This window comes from Microcebus murinus, chromosome 18, assembly GCF_040939455.1.
Source record: "Microcebus murinus isolate Inina chromosome 18, M.murinus_Inina_mat1.0, whole genome shotgun sequence".
In the NCBI taxonomy this organism is placed as follows: Eukaryota; Metazoa; Chordata; class Mammalia; order Primates; family Cheirogaleidae; genus Microcebus; species Microcebus murinus.
In genome coordinates this window covers 40,126,977-40,151,034 of record NC_134121.1, presented here as the reverse complement: position 1 = coordinate 40,151,034, position 24,058 = coordinate 40,126,977, and the positions used below count along the sequence as shown (strand labels likewise).

Below are 24,058 nucleotides of genomic sequence, written 5' to 3'. Positions count from 1 at the left end.
CAGTCTCACATTCATTACACTGAGGGGTCTCCTTTCTCTAAGTTCATCATACTCTTTTCTTTAAGGGAAGTTTAATTACCATGTTATTATTATTATTATTATGACTTTTTAGACAGAGTCTTGCTTTGTTGCCCAGGCTAGAGTGAGTGCCGTGGCATCAGCCTAGCTCACAGCAACCTCAAACTCCTGGGCTCAAGCAATCCTGCTGCCTCAGCCTCCCAAGTAGCTGGGACTGCAGGCACATGCCACCATGCCTGGCTAATTTTTTCTATATATATTAGTTGGCCAATTAATTTATTTCTATTTATAGTAGAGACGGGGGTCTCACTCTTGCTCAGGCTGGTTTTGAACTCCTGACCTCGAGCAATCTGCCCGCCTCAGCCTCCCAGAGTGCTAGGATTACAGGCGTGAGCCACCTCGCCCGGCCCCATGTTATTATTGTTTTAAAAATCATCTCTCACCTTCAAACTGGCTGTCTCCTCCTTCCTTTCCCATTCATTAATCCATAAACATTTTGAAGTGCTTATTACATACAAGATGCTGCACTAGCAACTGGGGACAAGCAATAGACAAGACCATCCTTGTGGAGCTTCTAACCCATTGGATTATTTAGGTGTCTATCATTAGGATCCTAATCCTTCTCCTCAAACTATTTCTCCTCCCTTTCTGGAATTTTCTTCAAAATTTATTGTCTTAATGCAAGTATTTTCTCTGGTTTTTCTTTTCTTTGTTTCTTTCTTTCTTTTTTTTTTTTTGAGACAGGGTCTCTCTCTGTGCAGTGACATCATTATAGCTCACTACAACCTCAAACTCCTGGGCTCACATGATCCTCCTGCCTCAGCCTCCCGAGTAGCTGGGACTACAGGTATGTGCTGCCACACCTCGCTAATTTTTCTATTTTTTGTAGAGATGGGGTCTTTGCTATTGCCCAGGCTGGCCTCAAACTCCTGGCCTCAAGCAATCCTCCCACTTTGTCCTCCCAAAGTGCTAGGATTACAGGTGTGAACCACCATGCCTGGCCCTTTCTGGTTTTAAGCACTCCAGAATTAGGATGTTACGGGGTGTGTGTGTGTGTGTGTGCGTGTGTGTGAAACAGATCTGAAGTGGGTGTTTAATCCCTCTGTGATTAATTAGTCCTTAATGTATCCATCTTTGTTCAGCTATAGCGTGGCGGAAGCTGGTCATGTACATAATTTTATGTTCCTAGTACTTGGGGCTTGTAGTTATCTTTTTACTGCTTTTATTCAGCCTGCCTTATTCATTAGAGTATAAGCTCCTGAGGGCAGTTGGAATGGTCTTTTAATTAATTGCTGTAGATTCACAATGGGTTCTAAGTCAATGCCAGTGTCTAACTCCAGTCAAGTGTTTATACGGCCAAAGCCACAATATGATTGGCCTAAGTTTCTTACCCTCATTAATCTGTTTCATCTCAGACTTCATACTACCTGACAAAATAGGAATTTGGCCTTTCTAAAGAAAGCATTGTACACCAGAATCATATTTAGCTATTTTATACATGGGGCAAAATGAGCAAAAATATATTTGCTGTTTTTTTCACCACCACCACCACACTCATCTCTCCCTCTCTCTCAAATACACACCCACGTACACACACATGCACAATGAATAGGGCATAGTAAGCAATATTTTAAGGGCTGAATATTCAGCTTCTTCTGGCCACATTTCCGTCCTTTCCTTTCTCTTTATGGGTCTTATGGTACTTGCTTGTCTTGCTTCTCCGTAGTTTTGCCACTAAATGGAATCTTTGAGGAGATGGTCTGGGGACGTTTGTTTGTTTCTTTTTTTAAATGTAAGGTTTATAGGCCAAAATGAATTCTGGTACGTTAGACTGGGAGAAGTAAAATCTAAAGTCGAAGGTAAGAAGAGGCAGCATAAAAATATGTTAGAATACTATAGAATATTATAGAAGTAATTGATTTCACATAAAAAATGATACCATTCTTTGCAAAAATAAAAATTAAGAGATTTACACTCTGGGGAAATAAATCACTTATTACCAATGTGTGTGTGTGTATATATATATATATACACACACATACATATACACACACGCACACACACTTGTCCTCAAGATACTATAGGAAAAGGAACACTTGGACTCAACGATTCTTGTCCCCATGTATGAGCTAGCAGCAGAGAATTTCCTACTTACCACCTGTAGTGTGCTTCCCCAACCCCACCGTGAGGAATAAAGATGTGAGATAATGGAGAAGTGAAATCAAATATAGGAAATAGATCGTGCTGAAATAAATCACATTAAACATCATTCTTTGCACATTGTCTTCTCATTACTTGCCCACTTCCTTACTTCCTCTACTATGATGCTTTCCCTTTTTGATGTGGGACTAATTTTGCAGGATTGAAAATATTAGAGAAGGAGTTGGTACATCCTCAGCTTTAAAGATACCCAATAATTTGGACAGAGAGCAGCTCTTTTGCTGATATCAGACAACTCAATCACAAAGACCAGCGATTTGCTGTGCTTAGGAGCTTTCGCAGAGAGGGTTTATTCTACCTCTGCTGTCTGTGCGCAGCTGTCTCTTCCTCCCAATTCTAATCAATGTAAATTGGGTCAGATCTCCACTGTGAATTACAAATTGGATCCGAAGTTGGAGGGTCACCGTGCCTGCTACTCCACCTCCTTCCCACCACCATTAGATGGGAAGCTACACCAAAGATCTTTTCTAAATAAATCAGACTTTATTGTAAAACTCGGCCACTGACGAGACATAACCTCATTAGCATTGATTTTAAAATAAATTATTGAAAGTGGCTTGCCTGCTCTTTGCATTTGTAAAATAAGAGAATGTAAATGTGTTTGCAATGATAAAAATGAAAACTAAAACTTGATTCCTTTATCCTTTCAAGGCAACAGCACTTAATCTAGTCATGATACAAAAATGGAAAAATAGAAATCTCAATTCCAGACCAGATACTCTTATTTCCGTTGCACCTTTGGAGTCACTTAGAAAGAAAGAAAAATGCTGCCATAGAGCTTGTATATCATTCACCACCATTACTAAACTTTACGGTGATGGATGTGAACGCGGAAGCTCCAATCCCCACGTTTGTTCTAGCTAACACTGTCCTTCCTGGGTGGCCGAAAGTGGGCACGAGTTGAGAAGCCTTGCTATTGATGGGCTGGGAGCTGCGCCTCTGGGCCCTTTGAAAGACAGAGTATGGGGCATCGACATATAGTGGAGGAAAGTGCCTTCCACAGCTGGGAAGCACACCCCTCAGCGCCTCCCCCGGTTCAGAGGGCACAATACAAATAGCGAGGCACACAATTTATCTCAGATCCTCCCATGAAACCAAACTGGTATCTTTAAGCTCCAAAATCAACACAGTGGATTATATGGCAAAAAAAAAGTCTTTTTTTTTTCTCACAAAAGGGGGTGAGTTCAATGGCTAAATTTCACATTTTTATTAATCCGTAACATAAGGCTTTAATTTTAAGAGACCATTTTGGGGAAAATATTTTTTAGGCTAAAGAGCTTGTTGAACTTCTTTATAAGAATGTTATTAGGCATTTTAGCATTACATCTACTGAAATACATCTTCATTTAAGAGAGAATTAAAATTTATGTGCTAGCTCAACTTTAAACAGTAATAGATTATAATGGTCCTTGCTCCTAATAGGGCATATGGGACCCCAACCTTACATAGGTTTTAAACAAATTAACCTCCAAAGATTACTGTCCACTTATTACATTAAATGCTCTATGTGATCCCCAAATATCTCATCTCAATTGGGAAAACAGTTGAAGAAGATTCTGTTAACTGTGTGAACATGTAAGCGAACCATGGGGCATCACAAATGAGCATCGGTATCTGGAGATTCAATTTCAATCAACATTCTTGGCTCCATTTCAGGGACACTAATGAGAGGCTGAGAGGAACAGGACACTGAATCCACCTCAGAGGGACAGCGAGGAGCCAGCTTCTTATGACACCTGGCTCCTTTCTGAAGCTGCTCTGACACCCCTCTGCATTGGCTAAACTGCTATCAGAAAGAATAACATCCGAAAAATTGACTACCTTAGGAAGAGGGGCAATCACTTCCCCAAACAAAGCAAAGTGACAACTTTAAAAATGCCAACTGTATCAATGTGCAACCAGATGTCAAGGTGCTCTGGTGACAGATGCAACAGAAGTACAGACAGCCTAGAAGTGCACAGGGAACATGCAGAAAAGTGGAAAGTAATAGCTCCATGGCATGGACAGATACATTATCAATCTATGGATGCTGTAGCACCTCATCAGACAACAAATATAGGCATGATGGAAATATATAAGCACGATGATAATAACACATATAATTCTCTCTTGTGTATTTGGTAATCTCAACTGTAACCTCACAATATTTGCATCCTCTTTCTGTGCTGTGGTTTTGATGTAGAATATATTAAACTCAGTTTGTGCTAATTGCCACACTTGGAATGCACTGAGTTAATTTCACAAATAATAACTCAGCACCTACTAATTGAGGAGAAAGACCTGAATACAAATCACTGTGGTAAGGGCTAAAACAAAGCTTAATTTCGGTTAAGTATCTGGAGGGTGTTACTGAGGAAACACATTGGAGCAGAATGTGTAGGATTTTTTTTCTTTTTCTTTTTTTGTTTTGAGACAGGGCCTTGCTTTGTTGCCCAGGCTAGAGTGCAGCGGCAGGATCATAGCTCACTGCAACCTTGAACTCTTGGGCTCAAGCAATCCTCTTGCTTCAGCCTTCCAAGTAGGCAGGACTACAAGCACATGCCACCATGCCTGGCTAATTTTTAAGATTTTTTATAGAGGTGGGGCCTTGCTGTGTTGCACAGACTGGTCTTGAACTCCTGGCCTCGAGTGATCCTCCTGCCTCGGCCTCCCAAAGTGCTGGCATTGCAGGTGAGCCAACGTTAGCCAATGTGAGCCACTATGCCCAGCCAGAATGTGTAGGATTTGACAGGCTGAGACCAGAAGGGATATTCTAGGTTGAATAAACAACATGGTTCCAGTTTTGGTGCTGGCCAAGCAGCACCGTGTGGCTAGGGCTCAGGGTGCCTGGGAGTGAGAGAAAGAAAAGGCCAGGAACCTCCAAGAAAGCCTGATGATGATGTTGACTTTTCCCTGATGTTCCTTCTTTCTTCATAAGGCTTGTATTTTTGTTTTTTGTGTTTTTTTTTTTTTGAGATACAGTCTTGCTTTGTTGCCCAGGCTACAATGAGTGCCGTGGCATCAGCCTAGCTTACAGCAACCTCAAACTCCTGGGCTCAAGCAATCCTTCTGCCTCAGCCTCCCGAGTAGCTGGGACTACTGGCATGTGCCACCATGCCCAGCTAATTTTTTCTATGTATATTAGTTGGCCAATTAATTTCTTTTTTTTTTTTTTTTTTTTGAGACAGAGTCTCGCTTTGTTGCCCAGGCTAGAGTGAGTGCCGTGGCGTCAGCCTAGCTCACAGCAACCTCAAACTCCTGGGCTCAAGCGATCCTTCTGTCTCAGCCTCCCAAGTAGGTGGGACTACAGGCATGTGCCACCATGCCCGGCTAATTTTTTCTATATATATCAGTTGGCCAATTAATTTCTTTCTATTTATAGTAGAGACAAGGTCTTGCTCTTGCTCAGGCTGGTTTCGAACTCCTGACCTCAAGCAATCCGAGCCCGCCTTGGCCTCCCAGAGTGCTAGGATTACAGGTGTGAGCCACCGTGCCCGGCCTAAGGCTTGTATTTTTGGTCTCTGTTTCTTTGTTATTTATTTATTTATTTGACACAGGGTCTTACTGTCACCTGGGCTGGAGTGCATGCAGTGGTGTAATCATAGCTTACTGCAACCTACAACTCCTGGGCTCAAGAGATCTTCCTGCCTCAGCCTCCCCAGTAGCTGGGACTATAGGCATGAACCACCATGCCCAGCTAATTTTTAAATTTTTTGTAGAGACAGGATCTCGCTATGTTGCTCAGGCTGGTCTTGAACTGTTGTTCTCAAGGAATCCTCCCACCTTGGCCTCCCAAAGTTGGGATTACAGGCATGAGCCACCGTGCCTAGCCTTTTTCTTTCTTTCTTTCTTTTTTTTTTTTGAGACAGAGTCTCACTCTGTTGCCCAGGCTAGAGTGAGTGCCGTGGCATCAGCCTAGCTCACAGCAACCTCAAACTCCTGGCTCAAGCAATCCTCCTGCCTCAGCCTCCCGAGTAGCTGGGACTACAGGCATTCGCCACCATGCCCGGCTAATTTTTTGTATATATTAGTTGGCCAATTGATTTCTTTCTATTTATAGTAGAGACGGGGTCTCGCTGTTGCTCAGGCTGGTTTGGAACTCCTGACCTCGAGCAATCCGCCCGCCTCGGCCTCCCAGAGAGCTAGGATTACAGGCGTGAGCCACCTTTTTCTTTTTTTATACCTCTTACTATCATCATTCCCCCTTCCTGTGGGTCTGGACAGGGGGGTAAATAATTCCACAGAATGCTTGCTTCCATTTGACTCAAAAATTTAAAAACCTAGTTATATGCTTTATTATAAAGCAATCTGGTTTCTGGGTCTATAGTAACACCCTGGGGCAATGTGGGCAGCATTGGATGTGCGCAGAAATTCCCAGGGAAGGCTCTTCATCTCTCTGTTTGCTCTTCTGAAATCTCTCTAGAGAACACAGCCGGATTCCATTGCCATTGCAGCTGCTACAAGGCCCCATATGCAGTGCTTCAGTGGTCTCAGGTGCCTTGCTAGATCCCAGCCTTAAGGCCCCAGACAGAGAAATCTGATAAAAGTTGTCCTTTAATGGAATCTTGAACATGGAACTGAGCCTGTGCAGGCCTGTAAAATAACTTGGGTGGGGGGGGGGTGACAGGGATCAGGAAAGCCTCCCATTTTCTACACATTGCTTTAGCATTTCTTTCCTGGTAGTTTCCTGCAGTTTAATCTACTGAAAATGAAATCCTAAAAATCAAGGGCCCCCATGTGGTCAACATGGATGCTCAGAAATCCCACCAGATACCAACCTTGAAGCCATATTTTACAGGACTAATATTTTTGTGGTCTGGCTGAAAACCTTGAGAGCACTGGTTTTCCCTCATGGGGAGAAAAGTGCTAGCCACGTAGCAAATGCTAATCATCCTATGATTAATGTGGTGTAGTGAGTTTAATTTGATGACCTATACATTATTTTGATTAGGATAAAACATTTTTTTTTTATTGACTTGGTATGTGTTACAAGTACTTTTCTCTCTTCTGAGAAGCCCATCTAAATTATACTCTGGAAGGGAGATCTCACTGACATGGCTTTCCCCAGAGGGACAGCGAGGGCGTGTATGGGCCCTGTCCCAAAAAGAAGGATTAGCAGCACCGTCAATGCTAAATATCCTCCACAAAGCACATTTACCTGTTACAGTGAAACGAAGGTTGGAGGCCCAAGTCATTAGACTATTGATGGGTATGCAATGTTAGCACAATCCAACATTACCGTCGGCTGTCCCTCCACCCAGCACCTGGCCTCGCAGTAAAAACGGGCCTGAGCAGAAGGTGTGCTCCACATTCCATCTGCTCAGGATTTTCAATTTCACCTGTCTATATACGTAGCTGGAAATACCCAACTGGACCATCTTGGGTCCGGTTGGTGAGGGCGGGGACCTAACCATCCCCCAACTCTTTAAGGAGGTAATGCTTCCTATTTAAACAACCAAATTAATAACAGCCAGCATTTACTGAGTGCTCACTGTATGCCAGGGCTCTGTGCTAAGTGCTTACATATATCAGCTCTAGACTCCTCACCACATCCCTCTAAGACGGCTACTATTGTTGTCCCCAATTTACAGGCAGGACCATCAGAAAAAGAGGGGGCAGGGAACTTGCTCAAGGTCTCACCACTAGCAGATGGCAGAGCAGAGCCATCCTGACTTAGAGCCAGAACTTGTACCTGTGTTGCTGTGCTGTCTCTCACATGGTGCTGCTTGGTAGGCTGTCTTGTGAGATAGTGGCAGGGAGCAGACAGTGTTAGGCCCCCTCATATTCCCTCTCAGTTCCTCCAGAACTGGTGGTGTGGCTCATGCAAAACTCAAACAGCAATTTCAGAATCAACAGCTGAGTGGAGCGGACAGGAAGCTGGGTGATGGAGACTTGTGGCTGAAATATTCATACCATAATTAAATGCCAATATATCCCACCTCCAGTGCTGTCTCTAAGAACTGTGATGGATAGAGGCTTTTGGGAAAGAACCTGTTGGCTGGGTACAGTGTTGTCCTTTGGAAACTTGCAGGCAAGTTAGCTACTGTTTCCCTAATCTGTAGAATGAGACATGGTGCAGCCTTCCTCACTTCTGACAGACTGTTGCTCTGGGCAGGGGTAAGTGGCTTCTTTAAGAAGGCACACAATCTCCATGCCCTTGGGTCTACTCCAACATACAAGTTGGTGGGAACTTTGGAGGAATGCCCTGATACCCTTGGCTGTGCTGCAGTGGCCAAGGGTAGGAGTTTAGGAGGCAGGAGAAAGATGGTTGTAAAGAAGCCAATCACACATTCACTGACCACACCTGGGATAAGGCGACTCCCAAATTCATCTTATTTTTTGAGGTCTTTCCCCATTTATTCTCCTTTGCTTTGTGTCTCTGATCATCAGCCCCCTTCTCCCTGGCTCCTTTGGAAACTGAACATGGTGCATAAAAAGGTCTTTTCTTTCCCCCTCAGAAGGCTGAGTGTTTCAGTGAGGTTTTCCCAGAGCACTCTTCCACAGTTGTAACCCAAAGTGCAGAGTCACCCGGATATTTCCCTAAGCTGAGGAAGGAGTGAGCAGAATGTGAGCTCACTAGAAGATTCCGGCCAAGTTGGGGAGTGCATCTCCTTTTAGGGAGTGTTGTGAATTAGATCCATTTCTGCACCCTGCTGTTGCAATGGAGCAGACTGTGAAAGGGAAGATTCTCAGAGGAGCTGTGTTTTAATGTAGCAATTTGATTCAATTTTCCACTCTATAAAATTACCCATCACTGCTCGTTGCTTTCTAACAGACACCTTCACTCTTAATTTAACAATCCTATCGAATTCTGCCAGGGAAATTGGAAAAATTTATCACCTGTGAAATTTTATTTTCCTTTGGTTGTATCTGTTTTTGTAAAACTTCATTAACGACGATGACTTGCTGAGGAAATTATCATTTTTTTTTTAACGTCAGACACAAGAAATGGCTCGACCTCAACCAGGATATCATTTGCATAATAAAACACAACAAAAAGGCTAGGGAAGTCGGACTGGCAGAGGCTGGAAGTGCTAGGAGAAGAAGCAGGCTCTCCTTGCTGGGTGTGTGGGTGAGGTCCCCAGCAGGGAGGGGATGTGTGGCCAGAGTCCTGCTCCTTGACTCAGGAGGCAATGACGTTGTTTCTCCCCCAGGGAGGAGATGAATGCAGTGTTGTGAGGGTTGGACCCTCTTCTTAGGAAGCCTTGAAATGCACGTTGCTTACTGAGTGTGCTTTTAGCAACCAGCCCTATCTTCAGGAACTTGAGTGTTAGATTCACCTTAGTTCCTAGGTTCATCTGGGATTAAGGTATAAATTGCTATAAATTTAGTCTTAACTTGAATTTCTCAGCAGAGCACCGAACTCCTGGCAAATTTCCATAGGAACGATCTTTCTGAATGGACTTGAAGATTTAGCATTCCTGTGGTCTAACTACTTCACGATTAAAAGGCTCAGGCTTGGGTTTTCCATCCTCTGGCCCCCACTGTGCTCTGCACTGTTCACCAGCTGCTATCATCCCCACCAGAAGTGGCTATGTGGCAGCAGTGATGACTGTACATGTTTTGAGATGCTAGTTATCAGCCTTTGGAAAAAAGGAAGTATATAAAGTAGGCCTGCTGTAATGATGGGCAGATGCAATATGTTAGGCTTATTTTTAAGAGATGTGATTTGATTCGTGGTATATCTGAAATAGTTGTGCTTTATCAAGGTTTTACCAGATGACTATTATAAAAAGGTTTGTCAGCGTTTATGTTTTTAAATCCGTCATAATTGTGACGCAACTTTCCATTATTCTCACAATTACACAGTAAAGAAGTTGAAACTAGAGAGTTTTGATAACTCACCCCAAAGCTCACAATAAATCAATGAAAACCAACCTGAGTATTCTTGACTCTTTAACCCTGTTGACACATGTACTAAGTTACTGTACATGGTCATGTGTGAGACACTCTCTGAACAAACTCATCTTGTTCCCAGAGCAAAGCAGAGCCTCTATACTGGCTTCCCTACATTCTCTCCTTCAGAGGATGAAGGTTTCAAAGTTATATTCCTCCACCAGGTCTAGGGTTTCTGAACCTAGTGGAAGATAATTAGAGGACAACATTTCTCACCTGGTAACACTTCATAAATTTCTTCTTCATTCTCCTCTGTAGGCTCTTTTATCCCTACATTCCCAGGCAAGATAATGGGTCTGCACTGGGAACCAGAATTTGCAGAGTCAAAACCATCAATATCATCATACATCTCTTCTTCTCGTTCTTCTTCTTCTTCTTCCTCCTCTTCCTCCTCCTCTTCACATGGAATGGTTAAGGAGCTCAGATCTGCCAGGGTAAAGATGAGAATGAATCAAGATATGGAGGAAAAGAGAAGAATAAGGCCGAGAAGGAAAGAGGGAGAAGGAGGAGGGGGGACTGAGAATAAAACATGTCAAAAGAAAATGAAACACTAGGTTAAGTGCTGTTATTTCTAATGTGGGCCTTGGTGGCAGGAAATCTACAGAAAAGGCCAGTATCAGGGTCAGTTTTAGCACTGCATCAGGCTTAAACCATCAACATAAATCCTTCCTTGCAATAAAACTTGATCAGGATGAAGCATCCCTGAAAAGTATGGGTGTGTGAATGAGAACACGAGACAAAAGGAAGAAAATAGGCCAAAGAGGAAAAGCCAGCATGCCATGCACTGCTCATCAGGTAGAAAACTGGAAGGATGAGTGAAGGCCTGCAGTTCCCCAGGGTGCACAGAGCCATGGGAACTATGGTGGCTTCTATAGAGTGTCTGAGCTGTCAAAAGCTCGTCTCCCCAATGATCTCTGCAGAATTTCAGACAAGTTTGTTTGCAGAGAGAAAAATGGGCAAAAGTGGAAAAGAAATGGGGTATGGAAAAATACAACAGTAATACAGGAGCAAATGGAATGGCTGAACAATGAAGTTACTGTGTCCTTTTGCAACTGTACAGTCTGGCTGACCTTAAAGTGGGTCACCGCATAGAGGATGTGGAGCCATTACAGCAATGGGGAGCGCCAGGGCAGAGAAGGAGATTGGTTTTTTATTTTAATGAGGAACTGGGAAGGTTCATTTTCGGATGTGTAGTACAGAGTGCTCTCTGAAACCCTGCTGAGGGGCCTCTGCAGGATGGGCGAGTGCAGTCAGCATACTCTGGGGAAGGAAAGGATGGAGACACATCCAACGTTCATTTCAAAACACAATAAAACTGTTTGGTTTGATTAGGCTTTTAATAAAGATTCTGCAACAATTTTCATCTGAATTCTGGTGCCACCACATATGAGGAAAGGATCAAAGACACATTTGTGGCTTAAACCATATGTTATTATTTTGTTTGTTTTAAAATAAAATGAAATGAATAATTTCTTCAATGTGGGATTCTGAAAGTACCACAGGGTACAGCTCAATAAAGCTGCTTTGAGTTTTATTGAGGTTTACACACTTAGGGGTATATTACACGCATAAATCCAAGGCACCTAGATAAGAGTGTACCCTGTAGTCTCGCCATCAATGTTCATGTTTGCCTAGTTCCAGTCTATTATACGTGACGCTGTTGGTAGATGCAATAGTTTGTTTTTGTGATAGCAAAGGCATAACTGAATAAAACAGGCAATTCTTGTAATTAAAGCTCTGCTGCTTCATTCTTTTTATCCACAATAAAATCTTGCAGCAGAATAAAAAACTGAGATGAAAAGGCTTGACGCTCTTCTTCTTACATCTTGGGCCGTGTATAGAGTTGATGCTTCTGCCCTTCTGTAGAGGCAGGGTCCTACCCTGCTATGGTATATGAGGGTTATCTGATCCCAAGTGACACACTCAGGGTGGCTACTTCTACCTGCCAGGCCACTCCCAGACAGGACTTCCTTCCGGGGCCACTGTTCCTGTTTTGCCTGCAGGCTGGCCAGCAGAGGGTACTCTAGGAGCAGTCATTTAATGTCTTCAGGCAGGACTCTTGCCATCCCAAAGCAAGGAGTATTTTACTGTGGCTTGGAAAATAGTAATTGGTTTTTAAGGTCCAATGTCCCTGAAGACCACCTAGATTAGTTTAGATCTCTACTTCCTCCTAAGACTAAAACAAGAAGATTTTGAACCTCAATCGCAACTAGATGACTTTAGATTGGATATCATGAATTTCCTTTCCAGAATATAGGGGGTTAGGAGACACTGAATTGAGCTTAGCTGATTTCTAGAATCTTCTTTTCTAGCGATTATGAATATTACAGACTTGCCTGTAGGTAGGTGGATGAGCTATGATATCAGAGGTCATCCCCAAGTTGATGACATCTTTACCTTTTGATATATATGTGGGACTATTTGATGTTATAATATGGGGGCTATGGCAGGGAAGGTAGAGATGAGAAAGGGCAGAAAAAGTACATTCTGAAGCCTGTAGATTACATTTATGCAACATAACTTAAACTGCAAATCCACTTGAGATTTATTTCTGCAAATACGACACTTACCCTTTAACAAGAAACTTATTTGATCCACCCAGTCTCTGGCCTCAGCTGGGCTAGTAGCTGTAAACTAGAGAAAAATTAGTGAATTAATTTATCACCTTCATTAACATTTCAATGAATCCTGATAAGGAGGTTCAAGGGGAGGAACCTGCGAGTTTCAGAGTCAAGTTTAAAGCTCAGGATTCTCTGCCTGCTTAACATTTAGAAAAAAGATCAAATAGTTCACTCAAATGGATTTTTTCCTTCAGCACTTTTGCATACCCAGAAATGACAATCCTTTGAGTCCAGACGTTCACATCCATGTGCATTCATTCATTTGATTATCTAGTCCTTCATCAGGCATTTATGTGAGGGAGGTTTACGGGATGGGGGGGAAGCAAAACAACATAGGCACATGAAATGGGAGCCCTACCAAAGAGGTGCATTTGATAATAACTGGATGTTGGGAGGAGACAGGGAGTACTTATCGCTGCCTAGAGTAGGTCAGGGAGGCTTGTGGAAGTAACACTATTTTGACTGGAGTTTAGAAAAGAGTTGGTGGAAACTGGTAGAGGGAGTTGGATATTTCAGGTAGGGAGAACCATGTGCAAAAGAACAGGAATGAGGACATCATGTATGGGGAAGGCAGGCAGACCAGCCTGACTGGAGAACAATACCACACGGAGTTGGAGAGTTGAGGATTAGAACAGAGTCGATAAAAGGGCTGTGAGTACCAGGAGTTCAGAATTAAAATATAGGCAATAGAAAGCCACTATCAATTCTAGCAAAGGGAGTGGGGGATTCTTTCAACAGTGGTGAGTAGGAAGGACTCGAATAGGGAAATTGGGAGACAGAAGACCAATTAGAAGGCTGTTTAACTAGTCCTCTGGGTGAAGTGATAGGGTCTTAACTCTTGTGATGGCTGTGGGAATAAATAAGAAGGGAAAGATCCAAAGGATACTGTAGAGGAAGAATCACAGACCATGGTAATGATTTGGATTCAATGGGCCAAAGAAAAGAAGAAGTAAATAAAATACATTCTGATTCACAAAACAAGCCAGTCAAGCATTAGCCCTTAGTAATTTTTTAAAAATTTTAAATGAATCAACTTGAAATAACTGTTCCTGAAAAGTATTTTAATTATTTAGTCATTAGAGTAAGATAAAGATATATGCTAGATAAGGAAACTAGATTCCTGCATGATACTTATTAATAGACATTATTATTCTTGGTTCCTTAAAAACAAATTTCTATAAAGACATTTCTAGGAATATTGGTTTAGACTTGTTATATAAACTTTTATCTGGATATGGTACTATCAGAATTTAATAATAAAAATAAGTAGGGACATATTCAGTGCATACATTTGTATTATATATGTTTATAAAGGACTCTATAGAAAAGTTTTAGTTTAAATTAAAAAATTCTAGAAATTGTATAAGGAAGATCTAAGTTATTTCATCAAAATAAGTGTTATAGTACTGTAGACATATAAAAGATGAATGCTGAGAAAAATTTGAAGAGTCAAAGGGCTATTTAAGAGGTTATTTAATTTTAGCATGGTTTTTCTCTTTTTTATAAGTCAGCTAACATTTTTCTAAATTGCTTTAGTAAAATTGTGATAAGATAAAAATTAACAAGCAGGAAATAATATATAAACACACACACAAACATATATTTTATCTTGTCCTGACCAGGTCCTCTAGTCCCCCAGTTATTATTGTTACTACTTAGGAACCATTGTTGCCAATATCTTAGAAAGCAAAGCATAGCTTTGGAAGGTTATTTTGCATAGCAAGATGACCATAAGAAAATAAATTATATTTTACTCTACAGTTAGATTTTCCTTTTTCTAGATTTCGTGGAAGGAAGTGAAGATAAAATAAAGAAGAATTAAATCCATAAAATTAGAGACTATAAGTAAGGAACTGGATTGTATGTTAACATAGACAAGAATCTCACCTATGGAGTGAGACGGAGAAGGGGAGGGATGACGAGATGGAAGCCAAGAAAAGGCAGTATCTAGGATGAAAGTGGCAACAGAGAGAAGGGAGGGCATGACATAACAAAGGTAAGGACATGTCAAGAAAGAATGTCTTAGTTGGTAAGAAATGAGCAGGTAACAAAGAAAGGCTGGAACCCAGCATAGCAACCAAGGCTCACATGCAAAACAGAAGGAAACTGCAACACCAGTGAAGATCACCATCTCCTCGGTTCATCCTACCTCATAGCTGCGCCTATCCTGGGAGGTCAGTTCAAAGCAGGATTCTTTCTTGGAATCTCTTCGCAGGTGGGGGGCCATCCGTACACTGTATCCCTTAATGAGGAAGGTCCCTTTGGGCTGCTTGCCTGCAAGACAGGAAACCTCCCTGTATCCCTAGAGAGATGCAACTGCCAAGGGAAGGCATCTTCTCTGGTATGTAAAATAAAAGCACAGAAACAGCTGTTACATCCCTGAGGAACCACAATAGTCAAGGAAAGGTTATTAGGGAAGCTTAAGAAGAGGCTACTGCAACAGCGAGGCAGATATCACTGCCAAGCTAGGGAAATGCAACATGAAAGGTTATTTTGCCAAAAGAGTACAACAGAGACAGAGAATTTATTAGAATGTTAAGAGATCTATAATAACAGAGAGAAGGAATTATTACAGTAGGGAGAGTGTGGCTGTAAACGTGAGGCTCTTGAAGGCTATTATAGAGCTGAAACATTATTATCAGGGCCAGCAGAGCCCACATTCGAGGGGAGGGACAAGGGGGGGTGGCGGGCTGGCAGGGGGAATTATAAGGTCCTGGAATCACCTCCCATGCCCTATGTAGCATTTGGGCTAAACTGCTCGCCCCCTCCCCTGCAGGTCAGGTGGGAATTTATGCTAGAGGGAGAATAATTAAAACTCAGTACTTTATTCCCCTTCCAAGAGGTCAAATTGGGAAGTAGCAGCGTACTATTGAGTATTATTAGATGATGAGGAAAGAGATAAAAGGAAAAGGACTCCACATGAAGAAAAGGAGAGACTATTCTGCCTGTTACTCCTTTTAAAAAATAAAATATTGGAAATAGGAAAAGAGCATGTGGCTTTCAAGGATTTTGTGCCCTCATTGTGTGGTTCAGGGAGAACACACAGGTAACAGGAACTACAGTGTCTGGGTGATGCTTTGTGCCCTTATCATGTGAAATGATGGCTTAATAAATACTTTTTGATGATCACGATGATGATAAGGATGACAGTGGGATGGCAGTATTAACAAAAAAAGAAAGAAAAGAATAAAAAGGATTCTGTCCTTACCTGGTTGAGCTACAATAAACACACAAACACTGTACTTACTAAGAAAATGTCCTGGGCATAATAAGAAATAACTGGTGAGAAGGGAGCCATGCAACAGTGCTTTTTGACACCAGAATCTTTTTTGTTAAAGTATCTTTCCTTGTTCTAACTGGCCACTAAAATGTTTTGTTGTTTCTTTGGTCACCAGATTTTATTTCACCCTGATGGCAAAATGGTCAATAAAAGTCTCTGTGTCTCTTGCTCTCGTGCTCCCCCTTCTCTCTCACCGTGAGTATAAAGGATTCTGAATGAACAGAATGATACCTGGTTTTATGTCTAGATATGCCAACTCCTTTTTTAAGTGCAAAGGAAATTATGAACATTTTTACAATGACACAAATGTCATATTAGTTTGAAGGCTTAAAATAAGCAAATAACACCTGGCTGGCTTGTATGCTTAGATTCAGAAGACAAATTGTGGTTGCTGGATTTGAGAGTGGGATCTGGGTCAGAAGGACCAGGAGACTTGTTGCTCAGTTTTTTTTTTCAAGACAGAGTCTCGCTCTGTTGCCCGGGCTAGAGTGTCTTAGCATCAGTCTTGCTCACAGCAACCTCAAACTCCTGGGCTCAAGCAATCCTCTTGCCTCAGCCTCCCTAGTAGCTGGGACTGCAGTCATGTGCCACCATGCCCAGCTAATTTTTTCTGTATATTTTTAGTTGTCCAGCCAATCTCTTTCTATTTTTAGTGGAGATGGGGTCTTGCTCTTGCTCAGGCTGGTTTCGAACTCCTGACCTTGAGCGATCCTCCCGCCTCGGCTTCCCAGAGTGCTAGGATTACAGGCGTGAGACACCCGCCAGGCCTTGTTGCTCAGTTTTTGAACTATGTTGCTATCATTTCCAAGTAGGGTGTGGGGCGCGGTGTCAACGCCATTACAAGATGGCGCCTGTTTCCGGCTTTGCCTAGAGCAGTAAACAAGTTCAGCGCACGCGCAATTGTCGGTTACCCTGTGGCGCAAGCATGCAAATGAAGGATCCTACTATGGACCAATGCTTTGGCGGCTCGACAGCTGAGCGGCCTATCCCAGCTTAGGGGGTGTGCTTCTAGGGTATATAGCAGCCTGCGTGCTGCCGGGCTGGGTCTTCCGCATCATGTAAGTCTAAAGGGAACCCCATTAAAGCACTGTCAGAAGAACTCCAGTTGCCGCGTCTTCCTTGCTGGCGAGGCGGGCGCAACAGTAGGGTTTCACACTTTGCCCCTAGATAAGAAAGGTTCTGAGGAATTCGAGATGGTGAATGGAAGATGAAGGTCTGTGATGACTGCTGTAGGCAGAGGCAGAGAGGCAGGGTTGGGCAATTGCCACAAAGCCCAAGGCAAATCTTCAGGATTTTAAGTCACTTAGCAAATTGCAGTTCTTTCTGTTCCCTTAGTGCCAAAGGTGCAGGAAGCCCAAAAGTAACTGGATGGGTGTCTGATTATCCCCTAAACTGGATATCCAGGCTTTGGGAGAGGACTAAGTTTGGGAAAGGAAGAAGGGAGGAGAAACAGAAAATAATTGAAAAGAAAAAGAAGGGTCTACTCAATCTGTATCACAGGCCTCTGTATGAAGGTGGCAGAGCGCAAGGAAAGCCCACACAAGAACTGATGCTTTATTTACTTTGTCTTTGCCTCTTGCTTCCTAGAACTACTCCTTGGGCAGTCCAGTCCAACTCTGCAGAAGGGTATCCCCTTTTTCAAAGTCTACATTCATCTAGAACAATAATTTTTAGCTCAAAATTATTTGTAGTTGCCTCCAATTGAGCTTATATTCTCTATTCCTTCTCATGAACTAAGTGAGTGTGTTAAACATGGATGGGATAATGATGATGATGATAAGGATCTTCTAGGGATAGCTCATGAGTGTTGACCAGATTGAGTGAGTGGTAGCTCATTAACAAACTGTCTCTGGCCTGAGTCAACACCGTGCCCCTGCTGCCATCTGGCTGAAGAGTGTCTCTCGGGCACAGCAACCATGTGTGCCTCAGAACTCCATGGCTCTAGGAATGTCCACTGTACTACTTCCCAGTAGTCAGTAGGATAAAGTTTGGAGCAGGCTCTTAGAGAGTCTGAACTCTAGGGTTCTATTTCTGGGCCACTGTTAAGCTGTTTAAATCTTTCTCAGAATTAATTTTTTTTCAATATTTTAGCTATGTTACTAATGTTTAAAAAGCGTTTGAAGTTCTTGTTTTTAAAATACAAAGTGTAGTGGCTCACGCCTGTAATCCTAGCTCTCTGGGAGGCCGAGGCGGGCGGATTGCTCGAGGCCAGGAGTTCGAAACCAGCCTGAGCAAGAGCGAGACCCTGTCTCTACTATAAATAGAAAGAAACTAATTGGCCAACTAATATATATAGAAAAAATTAGCCGGGCATGGTGGCGCATGCCTGTAGTCCCAGCTACTTGGGAGGCTGAGACAGAAGGATCGCTTGAGCCCAGGAGTTTGAGGTTGCTGTGAGCTAGGCTGATGCCACGGCACTCACTCTAGCCTGGGCAACAAAAGTGAGACTCTGTCTCAAAAAAAAAAAAAAAAAAGATAAGTAAAAAAAAAAAATAAAATAAAAAAAATAAAATACAAAGTGCCTAGGCCGGGCGTGGTGGCTCACGCCTGTAATCCTAACATTCTGGGAGGCCGAGGCAGGCAGATAGCTCACGGTCAGGAGTTTGAAACCAGCCTGAGCAAGAGTGAGACCCCATCTCTACTAAAAATAGAAAGAAACTAATTGGGCAACTAAATATATATATATAAATTAGTTGGGCATGGTGGCGCATGCCTATAACCCCAGCTACTCAGGAGGCTGAGGCAGGAGGATCGCTTGAGCCCAGAAGTTTGAGGTTGCTGTGAGCTAGGCCGATACCACGGCACTCTAGCCCAGGCAACAGAGTGACACTCTGTCTCAAAAAAAAAAAAAAAAAAAAAAGAAAAAGAAAAAGAAAAAGAAAGAAAAAAAAAGTGCCAAAACATTCAACTTTGACAATGTTGTGTGATTGGTCATAATAAAAGATAACCCTCTGATATATTGACCATACTATCTTAGTGTTTAAAGGGGAAATAATTTCTAAATTGGCCCCTGCATTTTTGGTGATGGGCAAGGTATTATTTACCCAAGCCTATTTCTTTCCTAAGCATGTCCCTTTATGGGTGTTAGTTAAGGACTGCTATCTTGAGATCTAAGTGCTTGAGAATTTACGAAGTGTTTGCATCCAGGAGTGAGATGCTGCTGTGCAAATGAAGAACACTTACTCTTCTCATTAGCATAGTAGTAGAAGAGGCTTCTGCTGACAACACACCATCGCTTCTGCCACTCTGATCCAAAGAAACTATGATCTAAACAGAACAGCAGTAGGAGACATAAATTCAGGTAACTACAATCACTGAAGAGTCCGTAAAATCCAACAACACACAGTTCAGCGTGTTATTGTTTTATTTCCCAGTTTAATGGACTGTAAAACCCTCCTTTTTACTCCCACAGGTTATCCCATATTGACTCTGGGTCCAGTGGACTAGCTCAGTTAAAGGTCCAAGTTTTAAACAGGGTTGCCTGCTCTGTGCCCTCATGGCTGTCTTTCTATCTAGCATCCTATACTTCTCAAATTCCCCATGATATCTTTATGTGTTGCCTTTGACAAACCAGAATGATTTTCCAGGCCACGGGCGTGAGAAAGGCTTTTTCTGTGCTAAGCCAATTTGCCTGTTGATTGTCAAACCTGAGACTCCAACCCTATTCGTATCTACTCTAATTGAATGAGTTAAAGGCCAAGAGTTGGGCTTGTCTGAAATTTGAAAGTAGGCTGTTTCCCAAAACTACACTCTTGGCAAAACAGTTTTACTTCTTATGGGAACACACTGAGAGATGAGGACAAGAACATCATTCATTCATTCATTTGCCAAGTTTTATTATGCACCTGTTGTGTACCAGGCACTGGGGACACAGTGCTGAGCAAGGCAGAATTAATCCCTAGCCTGATGAAGCTCACAGTCTGCTAAGGATTTGGACCATTTCTCTTCAGCTAATACACAAAAGCCAGACTTCTTTTCTTTCCTTGCTTTGCTTTTGCTTAATAGTATTGGGCACAGAGAAGGCATCTGACATGATAGCCCTCTTTTTTCTCATTTCCCTTCCCTTCCTGGAATGTTCTGCGATCTGTGGGTTTGATCAATACCTTTGCTTTTCTTCTCCAAGTATCCCTGTTTGATGATGTTATCAAGCTCTTGAGCTCCTCTTAGGATGTCTTCTGTTCCTAAAAGGAACAACAATAAAATGCTTTGTTGAAACTTGAAAAATTTTGATTTATTTTGGCAACTTCAGACAATCCATGTTAATGACAGAGGTACAGAAGGGCAATTGCTTAAACACAGTGCAAAATAAAACAATTTCTATGTTGTTGGGGGAAAAAGTTAATTTTCTTTCTTCCTAATTATATCAAATGCTAAAATCACTTAGAATTATCTAAACATACATTAGTTTGTAGCAAGGGGAGGTAGCCTAAATATGTACTGATTGGCATGAAAAGGACTCCAGGGAATTAAGAATTTGCTGTGGATATAAGTTCCAAATTGGATAATTCACATTGAGATAATCAAAAGTCAAATGAATAGCTACCAGCACAGACAGCTTTAATGAGTGACAGTCTCCACCATAAACATAGTCACCTCACAGGGAGCAATAAACACACACTCAATTTTTTTAGAAAAAACCAAACAGAAAGCCACCTTTGTGAATATAAACTTTATTAAGTTCACACCAAGAAGGACTATATAAGCTGAACTTGGCAATAACTACTAAATCCTGGTTTTTTCAAAATATGGGAAAGAGTCCTTGTAGAATCCTTAACAAAGAGAAGACCCTGGAACTGACATTAGCCTTTAATTGTATGCTGCTAACATTCTTAGCTTTCAATTAGCCTCGTTAGGTACAAATTTATCGAGAAGTCAAGATCCTAATCCATCTTCCTCCACTGGGGTTTAACTTACTTTACAGAAGGGAGGGGCAAAGGATAGAGATGAAAAAGATAGGGTTTACTCCTCAAAAAATAAAATGAAAGAAAGAAAAATGAAAAAACAAAAAACTCCTCCAAGAACACACTCTACATTTCCTCATTAGGCGAAATGAAGAGCTAGTAGAATCTTAATATTTCTTCTTTTTAGTCCCCAAACTCAAATCTCTTTTGACTGTCTTTAAAAATTTACAAAGCAAACCAAATACAAAAATAAGGCACCACCACATCTGAATCAACTGAGTCACTTATACAGTATCTTGAGACTTTTGGGTGAAATATTTTTTTTTCCAAACAAATGTTCTTTGAACATTTCCTATAATAACATTTATTTAGTGTTGGCTACAAACTGGCGTTTTGCTCAGTGCTTTACCTACTTTTCACTTAAAAATACCGCTTTAAGACAATGTAAAATTCAATTAAAATTACTTTTTGCTTCTAAGCTGTTTCAAGCTTAGATTTAAAAACACAGATTAGAAAGGCCTCTCTTTTTCTTTTTTAATGTGTCTATGTGCCTCATTCTTTATCCAATTGGTCCTTCTTATCAACTTCCTTGTCCATGGACTATTTTCACTCGTGTGTTTTACAGTTAGCAAACTCTGTGTTTGCCATAAATCCTTCCAGGGTGCGTGCATGAGATGAACAGTAGCAAAGGAAAGTTCATTTTTCTAGGATTCTTTCATTTTTTCCCTACCCCTCTGAAAATTCTTTTATTCCTCTGAAAAACTCTCCAAGAACACAGTAGCAGATTCTACTGAAGGGGGACTGTTGGGTGGGGTGAGGACCAGGTATGGTAGAGAAGGCCCTCTGAAGGATAGCCAATTCTCTCTGAAATGCTGTAAAAAAGTTGTTCCTGAAGGCCTAAAAATTAAATGAAAGACACAGGGGATAAGGAAAACAGGATCCCCCAAACTTGGAGTTCCCATCTCTTCATCCTACAGTTTTTTTTTCCCTTTTCTTTTTGAAGGTCTTGTTAAACTTAGAGACACAGCTTCTTGTTAAAGATGCCAAGAGTCTGAATCATAAAAGACATGTTAAATGTTCTATTAGAATTCAAACCTCCTTTTTTAATGCAAATCTAAATGCCATTTTATGGAACATCTATAATTATGAAAATGGGAAGACATTGCCTCTTGTGTGCGGGGGAGAGTCTGTGAGTATGAATATTACATTAATGTGCCCACACCAGCTCACTGATCCTGCTGGCAGGAGCATAAAAAATGCTTGAGTGAAACTTTTATTTAGATGTTAAGACTCCAGGCCCCAGCGGGGTGACAGAGACAGCCCGGGTGAGTTGCCATCAGAGAGAGAGCTTGAATTGAATTACCCAGGGGGGAGGAAGTAGTGATGAGCACTGCTTCGCTTATTTAATTTCATTTACTTTCAGTACATTATCAGCATGAGGCTTTTCTCTCCCCACCAACTGAAACCCAAGAATGCTACCACCAAGAAAACAAAGACATAATACAGCAGGGATGTTTGAACTCAAAGTCACTAATTCTAGGAGACAAGGGACAGCACCATCACCACCTTCTCTCCCTGAGAGTCAAACTCAGTTTGCTAAAATTGGGCACCTGAATGAGTTGCTGAATTTTCTCTCTTGGTCATTCACTAACACGATTCCGAAGAGAGTAGTATAGCTAGAAATATGGTTTTTTTATGTGCTGTGTTTTCATACATGGTCAGATGCTTATGTTGCTTTCTTACTTGTTAGAGAGGATCTGTATTGATCAACTCTCTTGCCTGGTTTCCCTTAAGGCAGTGGGAAAAAAATAGGATTATAGGTAAAGTTTGGAATGACTATGGAAAAAAATCATGAAATCAAATCAAATCAGTCCCTATTCTATTGTCTTCTATGTACAGGCATTTTGTAGTGAGTACAGTAACAGAGTTGTTCTCAATGTAGAGCTGACTTTGAGCACAATCTCATTAGCTCCATGATCTATCAGACAGATCCAGACAATCAAGATGGGAAGCCACTGTGGCACTCAAGCTGTCTCCTCTTTCAGTGTCAGCTCAGGGTCCTAATGATCAAGAACTGGTGATCCTGAGGATGCATAACTTAGTCATGCCATGGGGTGATGAGGCAGGAGGAGTCTTATATGCCTCAATCCATACCCACTGGCAAATGAACATATCTGCAGAAAGCTACTTAATGCATAATAGAAAGTATGTAAATGCTTTACAGGATGATAATTAAAAAAGTACAAAGTCACAATCGTATAAGTTGCCATTTTAAGGCAAAAACATTTATATTTAAGTATACGATTAAAAAAAACAGAAGCTTTTGGTCCATTGCCTGAAAAAAGATATCACCACTGTAATGAAAAAATAGAAATGATTTCAATTTATTGAGAATAAATGGCCCTCTTGGATAAACCTAAGGGTGTATTACATTATATCAGCACAAAACAGAATTACATTAGTGTCATAATCTCTCTCTACCACTACACTTAACTAACTCTCTCAGGATAGCCCATAGAAAGAAAAGGTCACTTAGCTGAAGGATGTAGGGCCATAAAGATAAGATCAACAGAGAAATGTGCTACCCAGAAGTGATGGCTGCCCAACTTTCTTGCCAGATGAAGATAAAAGGAATTCTCAGACATCCTTCTCTCTTCATCCAGATTCCTTTAAACCCTGTATCTCACCCATACCCAACTCTGCAATAAAAAACGACAGGGTAGGATTCCATCTCTCAACGCTAAACATGACTCTTCAGTCAGCTATGCACAGCAACAACAATGGGGGCCCTTTGGAGTGTGATACATTTCCATAAAGCAGTCAATAAAAAAGACACGGGAGCTTATGTGAGTCACGGCCTATTTAACCAGCTGTGTTCTAGCCCACTGAGAAAAGAGAATTGGAGAAATCAGTTGGCAACACCACAGCACAAGGCTAATAGCACAGGAGGCCACACAATTTCCACTGCAACAGGGCTGCAGCCCCTGCAGAACGAGCCAGGTGCCCACTAACTTTCATTACAAGCAGCTAGCTTGGTCTCTTGCTAAATCAACCTGAAAAGAAAATCAATGATTTTTTAAAAAACATCTTTTGTTCAACTCTTTTCCTCTTGGAAATTATGAACTTCTTCCATCCTTCCACTT

The 24,058-nt window shown here is 41.7% G+C and overlaps 2 protein-coding genes across 3 annotated transcripts in view; one reads left to right on the top strand and one right to left on the bottom strand.

Annotated features, from left to right (window-relative positions):
- Positions 1-331, top strand: part of PNPO (pyridoxamine 5'-phosphate oxidase) — a 200,072-nt gene extending 199,741 nt beyond the window's left edge. Inside the window, exon 8 of the mRNA XM_075994517.1 lies at positions 311-331. The gene's annotated coding sequence lies outside the window, so the exon portion shown is untranslated. The remainder of the gene's footprint in view (positions 1-310) is intronic.
- Positions 1-24,058, bottom strand: part of SKAP1 (src kinase associated phosphoprotein 1) — a 274,963-nt gene that overhangs the window by 32,477 nt on the left and 218,428 nt on the right. For both annotated transcript variants that reach the window (XM_012766026.2, XM_012766027.2), the window contains exons 5-9: positions 20,118-20,195; positions 19,198-19,281; positions 14,884-15,008; positions 12,684-12,747; positions 10,330-10,539 (exon numbers count right to left, since the gene is read on the bottom strand). In XM_012766026.2, coding sequence (XP_012621480.1) covers positions 10,330-10,539; positions 12,684-12,747; positions 14,884-15,008; positions 19,198-19,281; positions 20,118-20,195 — 561 coding nt within the window. The remainder of the gene's footprint in view (positions 1-10,329; positions 10,540-12,683; positions 12,748-14,883; positions 15,009-19,197; positions 19,282-20,117; positions 20,196-24,058) is intronic.